Source organism: Macrobrachium nipponense, chromosome 5 (assembly GCF_015104395.2).
Source record: "Macrobrachium nipponense isolate FS-2020 chromosome 5, ASM1510439v2, whole genome shotgun sequence".
Taxonomy (NCBI): Eukaryota; Metazoa; Arthropoda; class Malacostraca; order Decapoda; family Palaemonidae; genus Macrobrachium; species Macrobrachium nipponense.
This window is the reverse complement of record NC_061107.1, coordinates 114,082,914-114,104,846: the sequence shown is the minus strand read 5'-3', so window position 1 is coordinate 114,104,846 and position 21,933 is coordinate 114,082,914. Positions and strand designations below refer to the sequence as shown.

The window sequence follows — 21,933 nt, the reverse complement described above, 5'->3', positions numbered from 1 at the left end:
TTATCACTTAAAAAATACAGTATTTTAATTTTATTGCAAGAAAAAAATAAATAGAAAATAAAAAAATAAATAAAATAAAAAAAATGAAAATCATATTATGTACAGTTACCTGCAAAATACAAACTTTCAAGAAACTATTCCCATTAGATAGCACATGACCAACCAGCATTATATCTGTTGAGACTTCCTTATGACTTGATGCTTCTGGTTATGAAATATACTCTGAATTGAAACTCTTAGTCTTATTCACATTTTAAACTTGCCACGTTATGACCAAGATAATTTTCCTTGGTAAGAGAAACACTATCATTTGACATGCACCTACTCTTCTCAAGATTGATTGATATATATATATATATATATATATATATATATATATATATATATATATATATATATATATATATATATTTATATTAATCTTAAGAGATGTGGCTGGACGTAGCGTTTTCCAATACAAAGCTGAAGCAAGAGTGAAAGTAGAACGTATTCTTTATTGTAAAAGGGGTTCAAATGTGACTAATAATACAAGTCATAAAAATGCAGATAATGAACTTATTAGAAACAGAATTTAAAGAGAGCTTGGACTATTGTTAACAATTTTGATGTAGAAGGCATTCATGTGGCGTGCGTCAATTTGAGAATGTTCACGGAAATTACTTTTGAGTATGTTACAAAGGCAGCTTAATGGTAGAGTAAAATGAGCATGATATGACTGGAGGAGGTAACTGTATGAAGGTCAATGTGATGAAGAAAAATCTAACAAATACACAGTACAATACCGCTTAGTATACTTCGGAGGGTGAATATTAAGTTTTGACTGAGAAAGTATCACACAACTGAATTTTGAAAGACAAAAGAAAAATCTGTATACGCTAATTACTAGAACGGAAAGAAATGTAACCTGGATGGGATTAAGACTGTACCGTGTATATGATAATTATCAGAGGGCAGCCACATGTCTTTATATTGCCAGCAAAGTTTGAGTTAAAATACGCCGACGTAAGAGTGAGTTATTTGTTGGAAAAGTTAACCTGAGACAATAATACTATGCCTCCATAACTATATTATCAAAATTCTTTATGAACAGCAGATAAGAACAGGACGTGTGAGCGAAATGTACAATGGCTGATGTTTGTGGATGGTAGTGTCAGAATAGTGAAAAATGGTCTAAATGCTTATAAATTGAGACAACTGAAGGTCATTCATTATAAGCAAACGAAAGGTACTGAAGCCAGGAAGATGGAGCAATGAACTTCTAAAGAATAAGCACATATTTATCAGATGGTATTAAATCTAGTAACACTCATAATTTCTTTGAAAGGATTTCTTGACATTGACAGAGAAATGGAGGTCCCATAGTTTTTGACCGAAGATGTTCTACTGGCTTGTCGAAGTATTGTCTTAAGAAGCCTTGAACAAACTTGTCAATAGATGGCGCTGTCGAAAGGTGTCAGTTTAACTTCGTTTTGTATCCTTGGGTAGCTGGTGCTCTATATCATCCGAGGTATAGAGAGAATGTGTAAAATCCTGACAGAGAAACTACCAAAGCAGCCCTCCACTGACCGACTGAATCCTTTTCGCTTGCCTAATTACTGTAAGGATAATTGTTCCCCTACGATCTGACTTGAATTGCTTGACTCCGGCTCCAATGCAGCGTGTCGCTAATCATCGATTTCTTATAATGCTGTGATCCTTGTTTCGTTAATATTTACTTTGATATATCTTGTATATATTGATATAAGGGTATATTTGCTGAAATATAATTAAAATATATTTTGCATTCTAATTGACATCCGATTGAACCTATGTAAATGGTCCATCAATAGCCAAGGGAAACTTATTAAGATCTCATAAGACTAAAATCTTGACATGACTATCCATTAGCGAGAATTCCTCGGGCATACATCATTCCTGTACAGCAGTCAGTAGTCACATATACTTCTTCAAATGTTATGCTCCGAAAATCAGTCTACATTTTCAGTACACTTTAGCGTGTGCTTGATAACTTGGTCGTTTAATGAGTAACCTAAAAGCACTCGGAACTTTCCCTTGAACAATTTCACGTTTGGCAGACGATATAAGTCGTGGCAATTCTCGTAAAAATATTTCGAGCCGCAACTCTTCCGGTGTCGATATAATTTTGTGCAATAATTTCGCATGTGTCCTTTCCTTGCCTATCAAAATGGAGTCGAGATTTCAAGGCCTTACCGCATCTACTTAATTTTCTTCATAAAGTAAATCATGTCATCATCGGCTTCTTAATCAAAAGCGGATGAGTTTTCAGCATTTGGAGTTTATTCGTCTTCTCCATCGTCTGATATTTATCGCACGTATTTGTGAAAACCTACAACTTGATATAAATCTTATAAAACTAATTTGCATAGAAACTAAGAAATATAACATGTAAATTGGTAAAACTATCGGCAGCTATCTTCAATGTTTCACTTGGGAATGTTAAAAACCGAAAACATCCTTGCGTCAATCTGAAAGTTATCACCTAAAATAAACAAAACCCTTCCAGAGTTTATTGAACCCATCGGACTAGGAACCTCCCGACAACAACTGGCCAATTCCTTTTGTGCTTGAGTGTGAATTTAGATGAGACTCGCATCACGTTTACATTCTTCTAGCAAATTCAAGGTGATCTTGACATTTCCTAGAGCTGTATCGCAAGCAGTGTCGGTTTTATTTTTCCTTATCTTGAACACTCCGCCTACACTCTGTGAACTGAAAGACTATTAATGTTAAAAAATCTTGAGAACTACTTCAAGTGTGCTTCTATCTGCTAAGTACAAAATTCATTGGTAATTTTTGTAAAAGGGGCAAAATGCAAAAATCATATGCATTTTTGCCCATTTTGTGCTTAGCCGATAAAAGTAAACTTGTAGTTTTTAAGATTTTGTTTTTTTATATACAGTAGTCATTTAGTTCACAGATTGTAGGTGGAGCGATAAAAGATAGAGGAAAATATCATCCGAAATTGCTTTCGATACAGCTTTAGGAAACATCATTATGAATTTGCTGGGAGAGTGCATGCATTGTGTGTGTGTATTCTCTCTCTCTCTCTCTCTCTCTCTCTCTCTCTCTCTCTCTCTCTCTCTCTCTCTATATATATATATATATATATATATATATATATATATATATATATACACACACACAGATACATTATATATATGAGTGTGTTCACACACAAATCATGCACGAGTCACAAAAATGTTCTTAAATCTTTGAAAACCACAACTTTTTACGGACATAATTTGCGGGGCTTCTGTCAGGATGGATTACATCGAATGATACTTCATTTTATTGTCTCCTTTAAGGGAATTTATCAGGACCAACCGCATCGACATGTTTATCATATAGGATTCGTAACGGCTACCCTTAAAAGAATAATGGCTTCACAGCAGTCACTTATTTAGTAACTAGTGCTTCACTAATGCTTCACCTCTCGTCCTGATAAATTCCCTTAAAGGAGACAATAAAATGAAGTATCATTCGATGTAATCCCTCCTGACAGAAGCTCCGCAAATTATGTCTGTAAAATGTCGTGGTTTTTAAAGATTTAAGAACATTTTTGTGACACGTGCATGATTTGTGTGTGAATACACACGCACGCACACACACACACACACACACACACACACACACATATATATATATATATATATATATATATATATATGTGTGTGTGTGTGTGTGTGTGTGTATCTGTGTGTATGTATATAAAGTATATAATATGTATATTTACATAATATGTTTGAATTATATACGTATGCACTAGTGTGTTTTGTAATTGTTGAGTGTTACAACGTGTTTAGTGGTTAAACGCTGGCTTTAGCTCGCAAGTAGACCCGTCCATGTAAAAATAACAGCATTACGTAGCTGCAGCGTGAGACAAGCAACTTCATCCCTTTGTGATTTGCTGAGAGATGGAAGGCTCTCTCGTTCTGGTGACATTCCCTTAAAGAGGGAAAAGGACATGTAACCATAATATCATACACAGACACACACACTTTTATATGTATATATATATATATATATATATATATATATATATATATATATAGAGAGAGAGAGAGAGAGAGAGAGAGAGAGAGGAGAGAGAGAGAGAGAGATACATACATACATACTAGATATATATATATATATATATATATATATATAATATACCTATATATATATATATATCGCACTTACATACATTACATAAACGTACATGAAAACTTGTAACCATGGTGACACATCTCCTGTTCACAGAGCTTCTATTTAAGTTCTCATCGTCTATCCGCAAAAATCTGTCAGACAGTGTCACCGATAAGGCACTATAAATATCGTGTGAGAAAGCCCTAATCAATGCACAACTCGGCACCATGTTGAGCTTTACCAAACTTTTAGTTATCGCCTGTGCTTCCAGCTTTCTAATAGTTGCTGGAGAGTATATTGGTTACAGAGCGGCCGCTCTGCAATACCATTCCTTTGATGACATCACAGGAGGCGGGTTTGCAGCCCTGCAAGAAAACGCGAATGAGTACATCAAGTACATCGAAGAGGCCTCGGCGCAGGTAGGGCTTGTTAAAACCTCCAAACTCTTTTCCTTGTTTGTTCTTCGTGGTGATATCTTATGATGCTCTTTTATTTTCTCGTCTATAGTACATTAATGTAGGGCGATCAGTTAACAACTATGCCACCCCCATTTCTTCTGTACCCTCTTTATTTCCGATGTCAAGCCTATACTCTGTATTTTCTCTGGGATGATTATTCATTATCAGATTACTCAGTTTAATCGAGATTTTTCATTTTACATCTGAACCTTCTTCTGGTGTCTATTTTCCTTGAAACCCGAAAACCTCCCTTGTTTACAGGCGGAATTAAGTCCCAAAGACGTTTAAATTTCCATCTTTCCTACAAGATTGTTTAGCTACATCGTTATGGGCCCTATTTTATGAGCGGTCATGGGTGTGGCCAGTATCAAAACCCATCATGAGTATTTAAGCCACAATATATTTTTTCTTTGTATAGTTTGTATGATTTTCAGTTCCCTATTTCAATTCTATCCAGGCCAAGGGCTATAAAAGAAATAAAAAAAGCTGTTACGTTAACTGAAAATCACACGGGTTTACGTATCCCAGAGACTTTACCAAAACAACGTATGGCTTGAATGCCAATGACAAAATACAACTTATACTGGCACAGCCAAATCGAAATTAGAATGGAAAAAAAATCAAATGGCAACACGTTAACTGAAATATCTAAATATGACTGAAGTTCGAGACCTAATACAGTGGTTAAACAGGCAATTATAATGAAAGGATGATAAATTAATGATCAGAAATAAGAGTCATATTATAGTAAACACCGGGCCCCCACCACAAAAAAAAGCGAAAATATCACTTCAAACATCTTCCCTAAACGAGTATAGAATTTTTTTTATATATATATCTAGTAAAATACTAATGAATATTTGTTACATTTCTTTTTTTTTTAGAGTCACTGTACGCCTGGGAAAGTCTCGCAAGATATTTAAAAGTAAGACTAAAAAACTTATTTCTTTTGGCTTTGTACCAATGCCACAGAATGGAAGCAACACACACCCAAATGTCCTTAATAAAGCCTAAACCGAATGAACGAAAACAAGGAAAAGAAAGAAAAAAGTAAAGTGGGTTAGAGAAGAAAATTTGATAGTAACGAAGTAACAGAATCTGTCCTTTGTATCAAAGAAGAAGGCAAAGGAAAAAAAAAAAAAAAAAAAAAAAAAAAAAAAAAAAAAGAGAGAGAGAGATTCTCAAAGTCTGACCGAGAAGAGAGAGAGAAGGTTTCCGAGCCGTCATTCCATTAGGGAATTGCTGACCTCAACAAAGGATCAACGAAGACCATGAAAAGACGAGCGAAAGGAGATCTATTGTACTTCACCGTTTCTTTCAGGGCGCCCAAATTCTCGTCTTCCCTGAGCATGGCCTCACGGGGCTGACGTTGGGCTCGACGCTGGGAGAGTACTTCCCCCAGACACAAGTCGTTCCGGATCCTGAAGCCAGAGAAGTTCCCTGCGACTACACTGACGTTCCAGAATCTAGCTTGGTAAGAAATAGGAAGACTGTTTGTGTGTGTGTGTTGGTGGTGGGGGGGGGGGGGGGGAACTGGATATGAATGGTAGAGGGTGTGAGAGGAGGATGGACAGTCTGACTGGAAAGAGATTGAAAGAAAATAAAGGTTATATAACCATCTTCAGTAAAAATATGTTGTTTGTTTGTATGATGTTTTTACGTTGCTTGGAACCAGTGGTTATTCAGCAACGGGACCAATGGCTTTACGTGACTTCCGAACCACGTCGAGAGTGAATTTCTATCACCAGAAATACATATCTTTTACCCCTCAGTGGAATGCCCGAGAATCGAACTAGCGGCCACCGTGGTGGCAGGCCAAGACCATACCGATCATGCCACTGAGGCGCTTTAAAAATATGTTGAAGGATTGAGTGTTAGTAATTATTACATTACTGCATATGGGTTCCATGTAAACACACTAGGGTTGTTCCATTTAAACGCATAAACCTTTCATCATGTCTAAACGTGAAGACCCCTTCACAAGGGGTCAAACACATCTGTTGAATTACACAGGTGTAATGAAACGGCTATGGGCCTTATCAGGGGTTTATTATTATAATACAATAATAAAATCGTTCAGAGACACCTACTATCTCCCAATGGCTGATTAACCCTGTGGCACTCGCACTTGACACTCACACACGAAAGAACATCACTCCCAAATTGCCTCATACAACTCCTATCACACAGATCATATAAATACGTTGCATCTTAATATCGGGAAAGAAGTTTTACCTTCTTATTAAAGCAATAATGTTGCATTATTTTACCTAGAACCATAGCATCGGAAATTGGCGAACGGGAGAACAATACATAACACCACCAAGAGTCACCAATTCTGTTGAACACGTTTTACATCATCAAAATAAGGTTATAAAAACTTCGGTTTTATAGTTTTTTTTATATATATTTCTCCTGTATCTTAACTGGTGTCATAGAAGACAAACTGTATTTTATAGTATTTCGCAAATAGATTTAATCACAGCATTTCTGGAATAACACAATACATATACCTATCTACACAGCGCCACTTGTTCTCAAACATACCACTTACAGTCTTACAGATACACACACCTGCTCATACACCCACATACACACAAATATATATATATGTAAGTATTTTTATTTTACCTGATTTTCTGCTTATCTATAGACTGTCTTCTCACACCTCCTATCCAACTCTTCTTATCCTCGTAGCCATCGTGCTTGCGATAGGTGAACGTATGAAAAAATGATCCACCTAGTTGGCTTTTGCATAAAAAAATACAAAGCCGTTAAATATTCCATTAACAATATTACATGACTGAGCTTCCTTTATTTTCTTTCCTTCTGGCTATGTTTTTTTTCTTTTTTGCCGTGTTCACAACTGCACACTGGAATTGAAAAATCTAAGTTATGATAGTGTGAAAAAAAAGCAATATCTTTCCTTTAAGATATTTATCATACTTATTCATAAACCCCTCTCTGCTAATTTTACAAACACCAGAGAATATGTACACATTTATCTATATATATATATATAGCTTGAGGTGATAAAGGCGACTGTAAGTATAGTAAGGAAAGGACAGTAGTGTACCTGCGAAGTTGGTAGGTATGATTTCACTTGGGAAAACAAAACAGATATGTTTTTGTGAAAGTTATGTTAGAAGTTTGAAAATAATGAGACCTAGAAAGGTTAGTGATGAAAACGAAAAAAGGGCAATGTGGAGGGTACTGAGGACGTATGGTCTTCAAGATTTATTACCGGGAAACATGAAAAGTTTCATGAAGGAAGTGAAGCGGAATACTGACTACTTAGCTATAAAAACAGGGGTCTCCGTGGCAATTAAAAATCTTAATGACGCATGATGTTCGCATACAATAAAGTGTTGATTACGGATAATGAAGAAAATGTCCAGATTCTAGTGAGAGTTTTAAAGTGTCAGCAAGACGAAAAAGTCCAGAGTAAATCTGAGCAAGAGTAATGGTCTCAACGTATATAAAAACTAGAAAGGTGGACCAATGATTGTTAGTATGGGTAGTGGAAGAATGGAAGGGTTAGATTTGGAGGTAAACATTTTGGGTCATGTTAGGATGAAAGAAAATCCAAGTCACTGAACTTGTAACGCAAGGATGGCATGTGCGCAAATGACTGGGAAGAAACTTGGAGTGTCGATGAAAGTCAAGGAAGTCAAGTGTACATGTTGAATGTCAATGAAAAACGAACAGAGTAAGCTTTAGACTTATTTTTGAGAGGCTTTAGCCACGAGAAAAATGTGAAGGATGATAGCTTGGTTAAAAGTGTACGATTTGGAGATACTTCAGGGGAAGATCTAGAGAGAACTGGATAGATGAATGAGGTACTAGTAAATAGGGGCTTCACATAAGGATCGAACTCAGGTCTTTAAATTGAAAGAAGAGACCGATGCCAACCAGGCCACACAAGTCGTAAGAGAAACTGAAACCTAGGTACCACTGTACCAGCTGTCTTGGTTCATCAGGCTATCAATTGAAAAAAGAAAAAGAAAAAAAACCTGGAACTGGAGAGACCAGGGAGTCCAAAAGCAAAACAAGCAGGAGGAAGCAAAACAAACTAGTATAATACCTTATATCTATTTATTAATTCTAAGTCCTATACATATCCATATACATATTTACAGTGAGTTAAGAGTGCAGCCAAGAATAATAAAAATGAATAATACAGCAGCATTAAGTAATGAAATAAAACACGTACATAATCAACCAGGGCCATATAATTGCCCAAAATCAGCATAAGCTAAATCATAATCAAAACCTTGTCACTATCAAAATACCTGGGCCACATACTTGTCCAACACTAGAGCCACAACTGCTCAACACTCATCAAAATCATGAATATTCAAAATATCAGGGCCACATACTTTCCCAACAATAGAGCCATAGAACTGCTCAACTTGTAAATAACATGAATCTTCCGAAGATGATCATGGTTTAACCATCCTCCAAGCAACAACTCCATATTGAAGGTTCAACAAGCGGTCTCATCGACAACTCCATACTGAAGATTCAGCTGATGACCTCATTCTCGACTCAGAAGGATCTCCACCTCGATCTGCAGCGACTACCAGGCGACCAACACCTGTCCCTGTCGAGCTGTTTACTTGTTGCTTTGCTACTCTTAACAGCTTCAAAAAAGGAGTGGGCAGCAAACGTCACCTCGCTTCAACAGAAACAAAAACAGGAGGGAAGATAAAACAACCAACAAGCCACACAGGACTGTTACAAACTCAAAATATGGAAATACCATATTTACCTTACACTGCCCAGATAAAGCCACTGTACCTATGGCTTTACCTGGGCAGGCTAATTGCCTTGCATGCCAGCAAGGCAGATAGCCTGCTCAGATAAAGCCTAAGGTACAGTGGTACTTAGGTTCCAACTTCTTTTATGACTTGTGTGGCCTAATTGGCAGCAGTCTCGTCTTTCAATTGAAAGACTTGGGTTCGATCCTCATCTGAGCCAGAAATTTATTTCTCTTCCACACGTGATTGTGTAATGATTATTTCTATCATATTCACTCAGGAAGGATAAATCAAATTAAATGCTGTCAATTGCTAAGTTGGGAAGCTGGAGACAACTTTGGTATGCAAGGCAGTTAGCCTGCCCAGGTCAAGCCTTAGGTACAGTGGTACTTTGGTACCAGCTTATGTTATGACTTGTGTGCTTTCCTCTGACATCACTTTCTCCCCAAAGATCATGCATCAGCTAAGCTGTGCAGCCCTAAAGCACCACATTTATCTGGTCGTTTGCCTGGCTGAACAGTTCAATTGTTCCCAAGTTCTGTCAGAGGATGAGTCGTACCTTCAACATAGTGTAGATGCCAACGCCATGCCCAATGGATGCGAGTTCTATGATACACAAGTAGTGTTCGATGATGCAGGTGCTGTTGTTGCAAGGTAGGAAACAAGGTCTGGTGAGTCAGATCTCTTTTTTCGTACAGATGACACGCATATTCCAGAAATGTCTCATTATGCCTTCGACATCTAATTGCTATTGACATTCCACTAGCTATTTATAGATATCTCATACTGGCTCTTTCTTATAATTTTAATAATACTCACACTGAAAGAGTTTCTTTCGTTTCAATATTTTTGGTTTTGCAATTACTTCTATGTTGGGTTCTACCAAGAATTCATATTTTCTGCAGTATCTAAAAAGTAACTCTCCAGTTTTTTAACACACCTTCCATTCAAGATTCATTTGCTTTACAAAGTCTTTATTATGATTAGTTTCCATAAAGGTTTCACTCACACATGGAAGTAATTGCAAAACCAAAAACATTGTGTGTGCACGTGTCTGTGTGAGCCTTCTTGCTCTCAGACCCTAAACTCAAAATAAATGTTAAAAAAGGGGTGAAGACCAGGATACATTGTTGAACTGAATTCACTACGCTTCATTAATTATGTTAATGACAGCCGTCCAGCATCTGAATACTTTTACGTAAAAGTCTATTGTTATAAAGCCACAAGCGGCCAGCTCATGTTTAAAAAATAAAAATTCCTAATAATAATTCCATTTCAACCTCAGGTATAGGAAGAAACACCTGTTCATTGAGGGCCATTTCATCGAAGGGACGGATCCAGATTCTTCAGCGATGTTCGAGACGTCCTTTGGAGTCACTTTCACTCTCATGGTTAGTAAGGTTGCCGGTATTTGTCTTGAGACTTTTTAGTTTAGAATTTCATTCGTAATTAGTTTGTCAATCTGAACTGAATATAAAACAAATAAAAAAATCAGGTAACTCAATAACTCACTCAATAGGCGTTACTGAAACTGAAAGCCTCAAGTTACGAAATGAGATCCTCAGCATATTACAAAAAAGATTAAAATAAAATAACAATTCAAAATACAAATAAATGAAATTGAACAGCCGAGGAATATAGATACTAATAAATTAGAGCTTCGAACCATAGTACCTTATGGTAATATTAGAGCTTCTCATAGCCCAGAGCGCATCAACATCTATAGCGTCTGTAACATTGCCTGGAAAAAAGGGGACATTGCTGCACAACAGTGGAAAAGGCAAATGAATACTGATTCATAATTTATCTGAATAATTATCGAGTTTCTCTGACTACTGGACTAAATCATCCTTTTATGCTAACACTTGAAAGGCACAACAGAAACTTTCCAATAAGGCGGAGGGTAGGACCTATAATCCACCGTCTCTCTGGTTTCCCCTGAGTATTTTTGCAAACAATATCTCTCATCAAGTAGGGACCCACATGCCTTCATCTCACCTGGCCCTGAACAGCTAATCTCCTCACAACAAACATCTCTGCATCCTAACGCTTGTATACAAGAAACAGCATACGTCACACATCTTTTTCACATATATTTTCATTCATATTATTGTTATGTTAAATGTATCATTATTACCACATGTATTACAATGTCAGCATTTCAGCCATATGTATCTAAGCTTCAGTCGTGTCTTGTATATCGTTTTATGTGTATCTTTTCAACCGTCAACAAAAACTAGTGATTTGTTGTGATCTCCGTTTTACTTTGCCTCATGTCAGGCACTATATTTCCACTCACAAAAGATACTGACCTGCATGTTTGCTGTCTGAATAAATGAGTAAATTTGTAGACGTTTCCTGTAACTCATGCCTTTGCTACACTAGTGACCAAGATGACCAGCCCAACCAACCCTAACAACACTATAGGAGCCGCTTTCATACGCCTACCTCCATTCATGCCCCACAACCCAGAAGCTTGGTTCTTAAGGATGGAGACAATTTTCTGACTGAAGAAAATTATCTCCTCAGCACACAAAGCAGATTCCATCCTCAAATTCACGCCAGACGACATTTTCAAGCGAGTTGCACGATGACTTGCAGAACTTCAATCCCCTGTCACCTACAAGTTGTTGAAGGACCAGCTGAGTCATTCTTCAGCATGCCACCCACCCTAAGAGCCAAAAGCTCAACAACGTGAGGACAGCCATAGGAGATGAGTGGCCATCGCACGTCTATAAGCAGTTACAGCGGCTCATAACACTAACTGTCACATACGACCAACCTGAGTCAACCCTATACCTTGTGAGAGAGGTCCTCTTCCCAAACTATCTTGCCAAACAGTGGCAGCCATGCCCAATGCCTCCACCATGCCAATCGAAGGAGTCCTGAAATTGGTTGACACTGTGAATATGGCCCACAAGACGGCGAAGCTCTCACAGCCACCAACAGCAGCAGCAGCAGCATGACAGTACCAGCACTCAACCAACATGGAATCCGACAGTGACCCAGAGTTGACTGGCTGCCCCATCTACAAACGAAACTTCCCCAAGCAATTCATCAAAGGGAAGACCAGACAGAAGAAAGACGAACCACCAGAGTGAATGTGGTACTCCCATTGCAGTTTTGGAGAGAAGGCCCGCAAATGTAATAATGGCTGCCTGTTTTAAAAATAACACGCAAGAGTGTTGCACCCGTGACCCACCCAATTAAATGTCAGCAGTGAAGAGACCGGTTGCCTAGTAAGAGAAACTGCTCCTGCTCACCGCTTTCTTTCTTCCAGGAATGAACGCAAGGGCTACTTGTGCTTTTTTGGCAGGGATGAAAGGTCAAACAGAATCCCTCGTAGACACTGGGGCATTCAAATAATTTGTGTCAGCCAGCCTACATGAATGATACAACCCCACCAAACTCCATGTATCCACTGTCATCGGAGCATCACTCAAGATGTACAGAAAGCGAGATATGAACATGTCATTCAATGGGAAAGACTTCAATTGACCCTTCAATAAGGCAGATATGATGATAGCACTTTTAGGAGCAGACTTCCTAAAAGCACACAACCTGCTAGTGGATTTAACATCATAACCACTGATCCCCAAAACAACTCCTGCATCATCTCATCAACAGCTGCACAGACAAACCGCCACCACACCACAGAGAAAACAAACAGGCTCCATCACAGCAGCTACCCTAACACCAGAAATATGCTGACTTCTACAAAACTACCAAGGGGTTTTCAAAAATGACCTGCAGCAAGAATTGATCAAACCCAACATCCAGCAACACACAGAAACATAGGGGTCCCCGATCCATTCATACTTCAGACGTTTAGCCCAGAGAAGCTTGCCTACGCCAAACAAGTGTTTGAGGAACTGGAGAATACAGGAATATGTCAAAAAGCCCCCAGCCCATGGGCATGTCCCCCTTCACAAGGTACCAAAACCTGATGGAATTTGGCACCAGTGTGGAGACTATTGGCGACTCATTGTCAAAATGATGTCAGACAGATACCCATTATTTTACACAGCAGACATAACCAACCAGATGAATGGAGCAAAGATCCACACCAAAACAGACCTGTTGAAAGGATACTTCCAAGTTCCAGTAGCAAAGGAAGTTATATAAAGAAAACTGTCATTATCAACCTCTTCGGCACCTACAAGTTCAACTATAGCTGTTTCAGCCTTCACAACGCAGGAGGAACCTTCAAAGACTTATGAACACACTACTAGGCAATCTTCCTTTTAGCATGGTCTACGTCGATGACATCCTCATATTTAGCCCCAACCTCAAGAGCATCTTCAGGACGTGAAAAGAGTACTACAAATATTTAAAGAAAACGGAATCGTAGTAAGGGAAGATGAATGCAAATGTGCAAAGACTACAGTGGAATTCCTGGGACATCAAGCATGGAGATGGCATTAAACCCCTAGCAGAGAAAGTAAAAGCAATCACTGACTTCCCAAAACCAGCAACAATTAAAGCAGTACAAGAATTTTCAAGACTAATTAACTATTATTAGAGATTTATCCATAATATTGTTAAAATTATGAGTCCAATCCACCAATGCCTACAAGGAAAACAGAAAAAATTAAGTTGGTCAGAAGATCAAGATAATGCATTTCTTTCAGCAAAACAAACAATAACATCTGCAACCACATTAACATTTCTTCTACCCTATACGTCCCTCACTCTGGCGATGGACGTGAGTTACATGGTGACACAGATGATGGTTGTCGTCCACTGGTGTTTTTCAGCAAGAAGTTAACGACAGCAGAGCAGAAGTACTCTACCTTTGACAAGGAGCTCCTAGCAGTTCACAAAGTCATCTGTCACTTATGCCACATGATTGAGGAACTGCAGTTTTTCGTACAAAAAGATCATCAACCCTTGGTGCCCCATCAAATACTTGAAGAGTTCAGCAAACACAGTGGCAGACACAGTATCGCAAAACTGCATTAATACCATCCAGCTCGGGATAGCCTCAGAAAAAGTGTGGCAGGACACTCCTGCCCTTACATGGAGCGACCTGTCAATCAATAATGGAGAGACGACCATTGCCAGGGAAACACATACCAGATGCACTCATTCCTACCTGCCAGAAGGTCTCAGAAGCCTTCACCTTCTCCCACAACCTGTCCCACCCATCAGGCCAGTCAACTTCCCAAATTTTAGCAGCGTGGTGAATGAAAAACTGGACAAGAGCATGCATCTCGTGTCAGATGTCAAAAATCACAACACATGTAGAAACTGAATAGGAGAGTTCAATACAACATCCCACCTACTCGCCCACATCCACGTTAACATCATAGGACCTCTACCCGTCTCCAAGGGATAGAGATACCTGTTCACCAGCAACAACAGAAATACCAGATGGTCCAAAGTAGTACTGATACAGCAAAAGATGGCGGAGAGGTGCGTGAGAGCCTTCACTGGAGGGGACAGCAGACACAGAATCCCACAAATAATTACAAGCCACAAAGGGCCCAACTTCACGTCCACCTTATGGAATGCCCTCCTAGGCAGTTTGGAGACAAAGATTACACACATAAAGACCTACAACGCAGAAGCTAATAGCATCATTGAATGGCAACACCGGTCGTTGAAAGCATCACTCACCATCAGATGTCAAGGCGGGAGCTGGAGAAAAAAGTTATCTTTGGCCTTACTGGCCCCAAGAACAACACCACACACAGCATTCAACGTATCTCCAACAGAAGCCCTATACGGCCAAGAACTAACATTGCCGGCTGATGTTTTTCAATATCAAATGAGCCCAACATCCCTCTCCAACACCCATAAAGCATTAGAATGGATAATGCCAGCCAAGACAAACTACCTATCAGAAAAGTGTACATCCCCAGCAAAGTGCAGAACACAAAATAAGTGTTCTTAAGGGTAGATGCACACAGAGCCTGCCTCCACCAGCCTATTCAGGGCCATACCATATCATCCAGAGACTACATAAAGCCTACCATTTGACAGTGGACGGTAGGACTACATGAGTCTCCACTGACCATCTTAAGCCAGCATACCTCCTGGATAGTGACCTACAACTGTAGGCCTCTCCAAGGAGGGGAGTCCTATAAAGTCCAACACAGACCCACACACCCTCACCTCACCTGGCCAGCTAATCTCTTCACAACAAACATCTCTGTGCCAAACATGTGTATACAAAAAGCACAGCATACATCTCACATCTTATGTACAGTGATGCTCAAATCTCATGTGACATGACTCCATAGGATTTCGTTCAAAATTCACTAACTGGCAACCTAGCATGCTCCATATTTATATATAATTTCAATGCGAAAACGCGATTATTGCATACAATAAGGCCATAATATGTTTCATAAGAGTGAAATCTGTCATATATTTCAAAACGGTAAGAAAATGTCATTTGTAGCAAAATTTCAGAAAGACTGTTACGAAACATTTTCAAAACTTTTGTTCACTCATCGCTGAAGCATTTGACCAAAACGAAGTCGTCATCAAACCTCAATTCAAATGTTAAATAAAAAAAAGGAAAAAAAATTGTCATAACATTAATAATGCTTCCAAAGCGAGCATAAAATTTGAAATAGTCCTATTTGATTGCTTTTACACCTCAACGCTGAAAAAAATTAAATGTATATATACAAAAGTAGAATGCGCCCACTGATATCAACATGTTAGGGGGGCATGTGTTATGAATCATTAGTGTCGGTGCAACAATAACCACCTGGTGTAACATAAGTAGGTCTACAATGAGTGGCGACCATGAAATTATCTTGAAAACCTTTACTTTATATGTGTTAGAGGAATATTTGGATTTACATACATAATTATTTATATTTCTTAAATATTTAAAAAATTATGGCATACTAGCAAATATTCGCCAATGCAATTATTCTTTTGTCAAAGCCAAGATATTATTCCTTGGCTAGGTGTTAGATTTCTTTACTTTACACTTAACATTCACATCTCTATTAACAATTTCTGGCCAGAGAGCAAATGAGGTTATCTACACATTCTTGCACTTCAAGTTACCTTATGAAAGAATTATGCACCAAAAGCGAGCAGAAGGACTTTTAAGAAAATAATATTTTTAACCAGTTGAAAAACAAGTGTTCCATACGCCTTGATATTGATGCTTAAGATATTTGGATTAATAGCCATCTACTACATATAACCAAAATCGTCATCTCTTTTATTTCTCAAAGAACAGGTAATCTCTACAAATAAAAACATTAGTAACAGATTACATCTCAGGAGGCTTAGATTATTTTTTAGGCCTATAAATCATTTTGCAACATACAGGCAGCGCCTGACACTTCAACATTCAAAGAACACTGGTTGTAATTCACATTCCTATTGTACTCCTCAAAGAACAAGTAATCTCTACAAATAAATTCATCCGTAACAGATTACACCTCAGAAGGCTTAGATTATTTTGTTAGGCCTATAAAACATTTTACAACATACAGGCAGCGTAAACAGCCGAAAACTTCAACATTCAAAGAAAACTTGTTTTAATTCATATTCCTACTTTGAAATTGTTGTTATGACTGTTGAGCTTATTAGGTCTAGTGTCATAATGCTGCAGACGTGGTTATTCGACCAGTCCAAGGAGCATGTTAAGTGTGCTTTCATTGCAGTCACCACTAACCTTCATCACATCGCATTTTGAACTGAGCAACGTAGAAAAAAACACAGATTACGAATTATACCAATGCATAAAAGGGATCATATCTATTGAACCATAAGGAAAATAGGAATAGGTGTGAATTCCCAAACTTTTCGACATGTATGACATTACAAAAAGAAAAAAAAAAGTTTAGCGCTACTTGGCAACGTCCAGTGGGATCTAAGAATCTGGACGATACACAAAGGATCATGTCGCATGAGATTTGAGCACATCTGCACATATATTTTCATTTATATCATTGTTATGTTAAATACATCATTATTACCATATATTATTACAATGTCAGCATTCCAGCCATATATACCTTAGCTTCAGTCGTGTCTTGCATACCGATTTATATGTATATTTCCAACCGTCAACAAACACAAGTGATTGTATTGTGACCTCTGTTTTGGTTCACCTTTTGTCAGGCACTAAATTTCCGCTCGGAAGAGCTATTGACCTATCTGTTTATTGTCTGAATAAATTAGTAAATTTTTAGACATTGCCTCTAACTCACGCCTTCATTACAAACTATTAAAAATGATATTGACTCTTTCCTGCAGATAAGCTTCGATCTTTTATTTTATGACCCAGCGGTCTCCAACATGGAAAACTTCGGGGTCAGAGACGTTATCACGAGCTCAGGTTGGATGGATCAACTTCCCTTTCTTGTGGGTAAGTTTGCCTTTGTCTTTCTGTCTCTTTCTAACGTCAAAAGACTGTCATTTGTAATGGAAACAGAACGAATCTAATTTACACTGACTTTTTATTTCATAATTACTGATCCTGGAAATTCTTCTCCAGCACCTGACATCAAGCGTTTCTAATTTCTGTTAAAATATCAGTAAAATTATACAATTTCTTTTGGATTAATCATGTTAATTTTGCAAAGAAAGACTTGCAACAAACCTGCGCTCTTACAAATATCAGATCAGTGAGAATCTGAATCTGCCTTTTTCCAGAACAAATCAGTGGAGTTTTTTTATGTATAAAACAAAAATGTTCTTTCTCTCTTAAAATATTTATGCAAAATGAAAAATATTTCATGAGTGTTGTCAAATGTTCATTAACATTTAATTTCTTTCTGCCTTCAGTTTCCCCTATATTCCTATTTGTCCCATATGACCATTCTATGGTGTGGCATCACCTAGGACACTCAATTTCCTTTACAGTTTATTCCACAAAGAATTATTCTCATTCTTGAGAGTCATAATAATGGCTTCTTAAAAATGGGATTGCCTTGCCTCCCTAAAGCGCAGGAAGCTTTTCCACTAACAAGCATTCTTATCATACCGTTAATAAGAATATAAGAAATATTGGTTAATTTACAAGAGCAATCGACTCTTTTTCTTAACTCGAAGGAAGTAAGATACGCAAGGTACGGTTAACTACTGATTCCACTACGTACAAGTCACAAAATTTGTTTTATCTTTTTCATATTTATATATTTGATCTCATCTGTGCTTTCACTTTAGGATAACGTTCGCCACTACTGAACTGTTTTGTTAATCAAAAACTATCTATATATGCATATATTTACATTTTGCTGCATTACTTACTGATGTTTATACAGTCATTGTGTGTATATAAATCTACTTCTCTTTACATTATTTTCCTCTTTTTTCATATAGGAACATTATCATTTTGGTGCACGCTCAATAAGTAGTGGCTACTCTGGGTAGAATGGGTACCAAAAGTTTAATAATAATATTAATAATAACGAGAACTTTTACAATTCTTATAAGTTAAGACCAATGAGGTTTCTGAGTCACTATCACTGTACACAAAGCAATAAAATAAATATCAACTATATATAATTCTAAGAATCAATCCCCCTATTCAGCCCCTCAGATTTGGAAGGGGTTCTCCGAAGGATACCAAGCAAACCTCATAGCTGCAAATCACTACAATCCTATGGAAGGTTTCTTAGGGGCAGGGATTTTCAGGGGCGTCGCATCAGACCCTGAAGAGTACACCTACGACACTTCTTCTGGCACCAAACTGATCATCGGGGATGTTTTAACGCACGCACCGGTTTCTCCCCGGAAGAATTTTACATCAAGAAGTGAAAGAGCGCTGAGTCACAATACTGCCGGCCATTCCTCAGTGCACCTATTGAAAAACAAAGATTCAATGGAGCAGGATTCGCAAGAAATTGCCACCGGGAAAAGTAAGAAACGCCATGAAAGAATGGCTGAAGTTAATATACATCAAAAATACAAACACGAGATTTTAGATCATTACTCCTATTCCATTCTTAACAAAACAAAATCAGGTGAACTTATCCAGCAAACATTAATAAACCATCAGAATTCGTTCACTTGTTCGGTGATCTACACTTACCCTCCTGGGGGATCCGAAGACTTTTTGTACATGCTCATATCATACACAGGATTGATAGAACACGGCAATTTTACTTATTTCCTTTACAATGAAAACTGCGCAGTTGTCCTCTGTCTCAATGAAAATATCGAAAGTTGTGCTCAGATCGAAGGTGCCTACTTAGGAGACTCTACCTTTAGACCATACACACTAGTGGGATTTTTCAATGGTCCTTATATCTATCCAGCCATCCTGACAGATAGTGTTCAACTTTTTAATTCTGCATGGTGGAACTATTCCCTCGTACAAGAAGAGAACTTTTACCAGGCCACCATCAATATTTATGAGGAGGTGAACGATGTTTTGACTCTGGGCTTGTACAGTCGCTTGTTTTCTATGGATCCAGAAGCGATGCAGTAAGAGAAATAAAAAAAAAAATATATAAAATTCCTTCAAAATCTTCAATATGAGAAAAAAAAAATTTTTCCTTCTATGGCAACAAAGGTTTTATATGGCGTAGAGTTACCTGCAAAATACAAACTTTCAAGTAACTATTCCCATAAGATAGTACCTGGCCAAGCAGCATTATATCTGTTGAGACTTCCTTAAGGTTTGCTGCTTCTACTAGTGCTGTGAAATATACTCTGAGTTGGAATTCTTGGTTTTATTCATTTCATAAACTTGCAATGTTATTGCCGAGTTAATTATTATATTTCTTCCTTGGTAGGAAACAATAATTTGACGTGCACCTACTCCTCTCAAGATTACCATATATATATATATATATATATATATATATATATATATATATATATATATATAGATATATATATATATATATATATATATGATATATGATATATGATATATATATATATATATGAATAAATTGTTTATGAAATATATAAAACGTGATGCTACGTATAAATAAAGGTAATGCCTTGGAGGAAAATGAAAAAACGAGAACTGCCAAGATCTTTCGGTCTGAACAACCCTTATAGGCATGACTGCCTTGCTTATACTAAAGGGTCGTTAAAGACCAAAAGATCTCGGCAGTTCCCGTTTTTTCATTTTCCTCCGTGGCATTATTATATATATATATATGACTGGTAAAAATGTTCTGTAACAACAGAATTCCATCTAATAAAAGGAGCCCATAAAAACACCAAAATGTAGAGAGAAAAGTACTATATTTCAGAGACTGCTGTCTCTCTCTTCAGGTATATGAATGAGAAAAGTTTACAGAAAAGGTGGTATTTATACCAAGAGATTCGTCCACAAGTAAGCCAATTTAGGTCACTGATAATCTTCTTTAATCTTCTTAAGCGTTGGTTGAATGAACACTGCGTCGACGATATCTGATATCCAAGCCCCTTTTGAGATGTTCATTACCTGCTTCTCTTTTATTAAGGCCGATTCCATCATTTGACTCTTGTACCGGCAGTTGCTGCTATAAATTACATGTGACATATTCCAGTTTATTCTATGGTTATGTTCATTTATATGGTTGAAAATAGCCGAGTTCTGTTGTCCATACCTAACTGACCGTTTGTGTTGTATTAATCTCTGGGGAAGTGATTTACCTGTAAATCCGATGTAAGATTGGTCACAGTCCTGGCATGGGATCTCATATACCCCAGAGTCTTTGGGAGATGTCTTTTGTTGGACGTTAATCAGGGATTTGGCTAAGGTATTTGGGTAGGTAAATGCAAAAGGGTTGGATTTCCCAAGGGTGTGAGTTACTCTCTTAATCGTCTCCAGGTAGGGAATTTTTATTTTATTGTTGGGTGTCTCTGGTCTTGTCTTTAGGGGGTCGGTAGAAAATTACGTTTGCTTTTGAATTGCTCAATTATATGGTCAGGATACTTTAAAGATGAAAGTTGCTTGCGAATTAGTTCAAATTCTTTTTCCAGGAAATCTGGGGAACAAATTCGTAAGGCTCTTAAGAATAGGTTGCTAGCTACACCTATCTTGATAGTAATGTCATGATAGCTAAAGTAGTGAATATATGAAAGTGAGAACGTTGGTTTTCTGTATATGGTAAATTTGTATTCTGTCGTGTCTCTGATTATTAAAACATCAAGAAAAGGAATTTTGTTGTCTGTTTCCCATTCAACTTTAAATTTGATGCTGGGCACTAATGCGTTTAATTTTGAGAGGAATTCATTAAAATTACCCCACTTATTATCCCAAAATGTTAGTATGTCATCCACGTATCTCATCCACAGCATGTTTTTGGGTTTTATTGCATTTATTACTGTAGTTTCAAAGTATTCCATGTACAGATTGGCTAAAATAGGACTTAAAGGACTACCCATACTACACCCGAATTTTTGCTTGTAGAATGATTCCCCGAATGAAAATACGTTATTAGATGCACATAATTCAACTAACTTTATTATTTTGTCAAGCGCCAAAGGGAAATGATCTGAATAGGGGGATAATTTTTCCCTTAAAAACTGAAGAACGTCCTGTACTGGTACTTTTGTGAATAGGGAGTCTACGTCAAGGCTTAAAAGTTTTATGTTGTGAAGTGGTATATGTGCTTCTCTGAATTTGTGACAAAAGTCTTCCG

At 37.5% G+C, this 21,933-nt stretch overlaps 1 protein-coding gene across 1 annotated transcript; it reads left to right on the top strand.

The window, feature by feature from the left end:
• Positions 1-4,343: 4,343 nt before the first annotated feature.
• Positions 4,344-20,013, top strand: LOC135215604 (pantetheinase-like). The gene is made up of 6 exons (XM_064250497.1): positions 4,344-4,568; positions 5,929-6,081; positions 9,819-10,021; positions 10,653-10,758; positions 17,600-17,711; positions 18,880-20,013. The coding sequence occupies exons 1-6, from the start codon at positions 4,377-4,379 to the stop codon at positions 19,776-19,778; spliced, it is 1,665 nt and encodes a 554-aa protein (XP_064106567.1). The 5' UTR covers positions 4,344-4,376; the 3' UTR covers positions 19,779-20,013.
• The last annotated feature ends 1,920 nt before the right edge of the window (positions 20,014-21,933 follow it).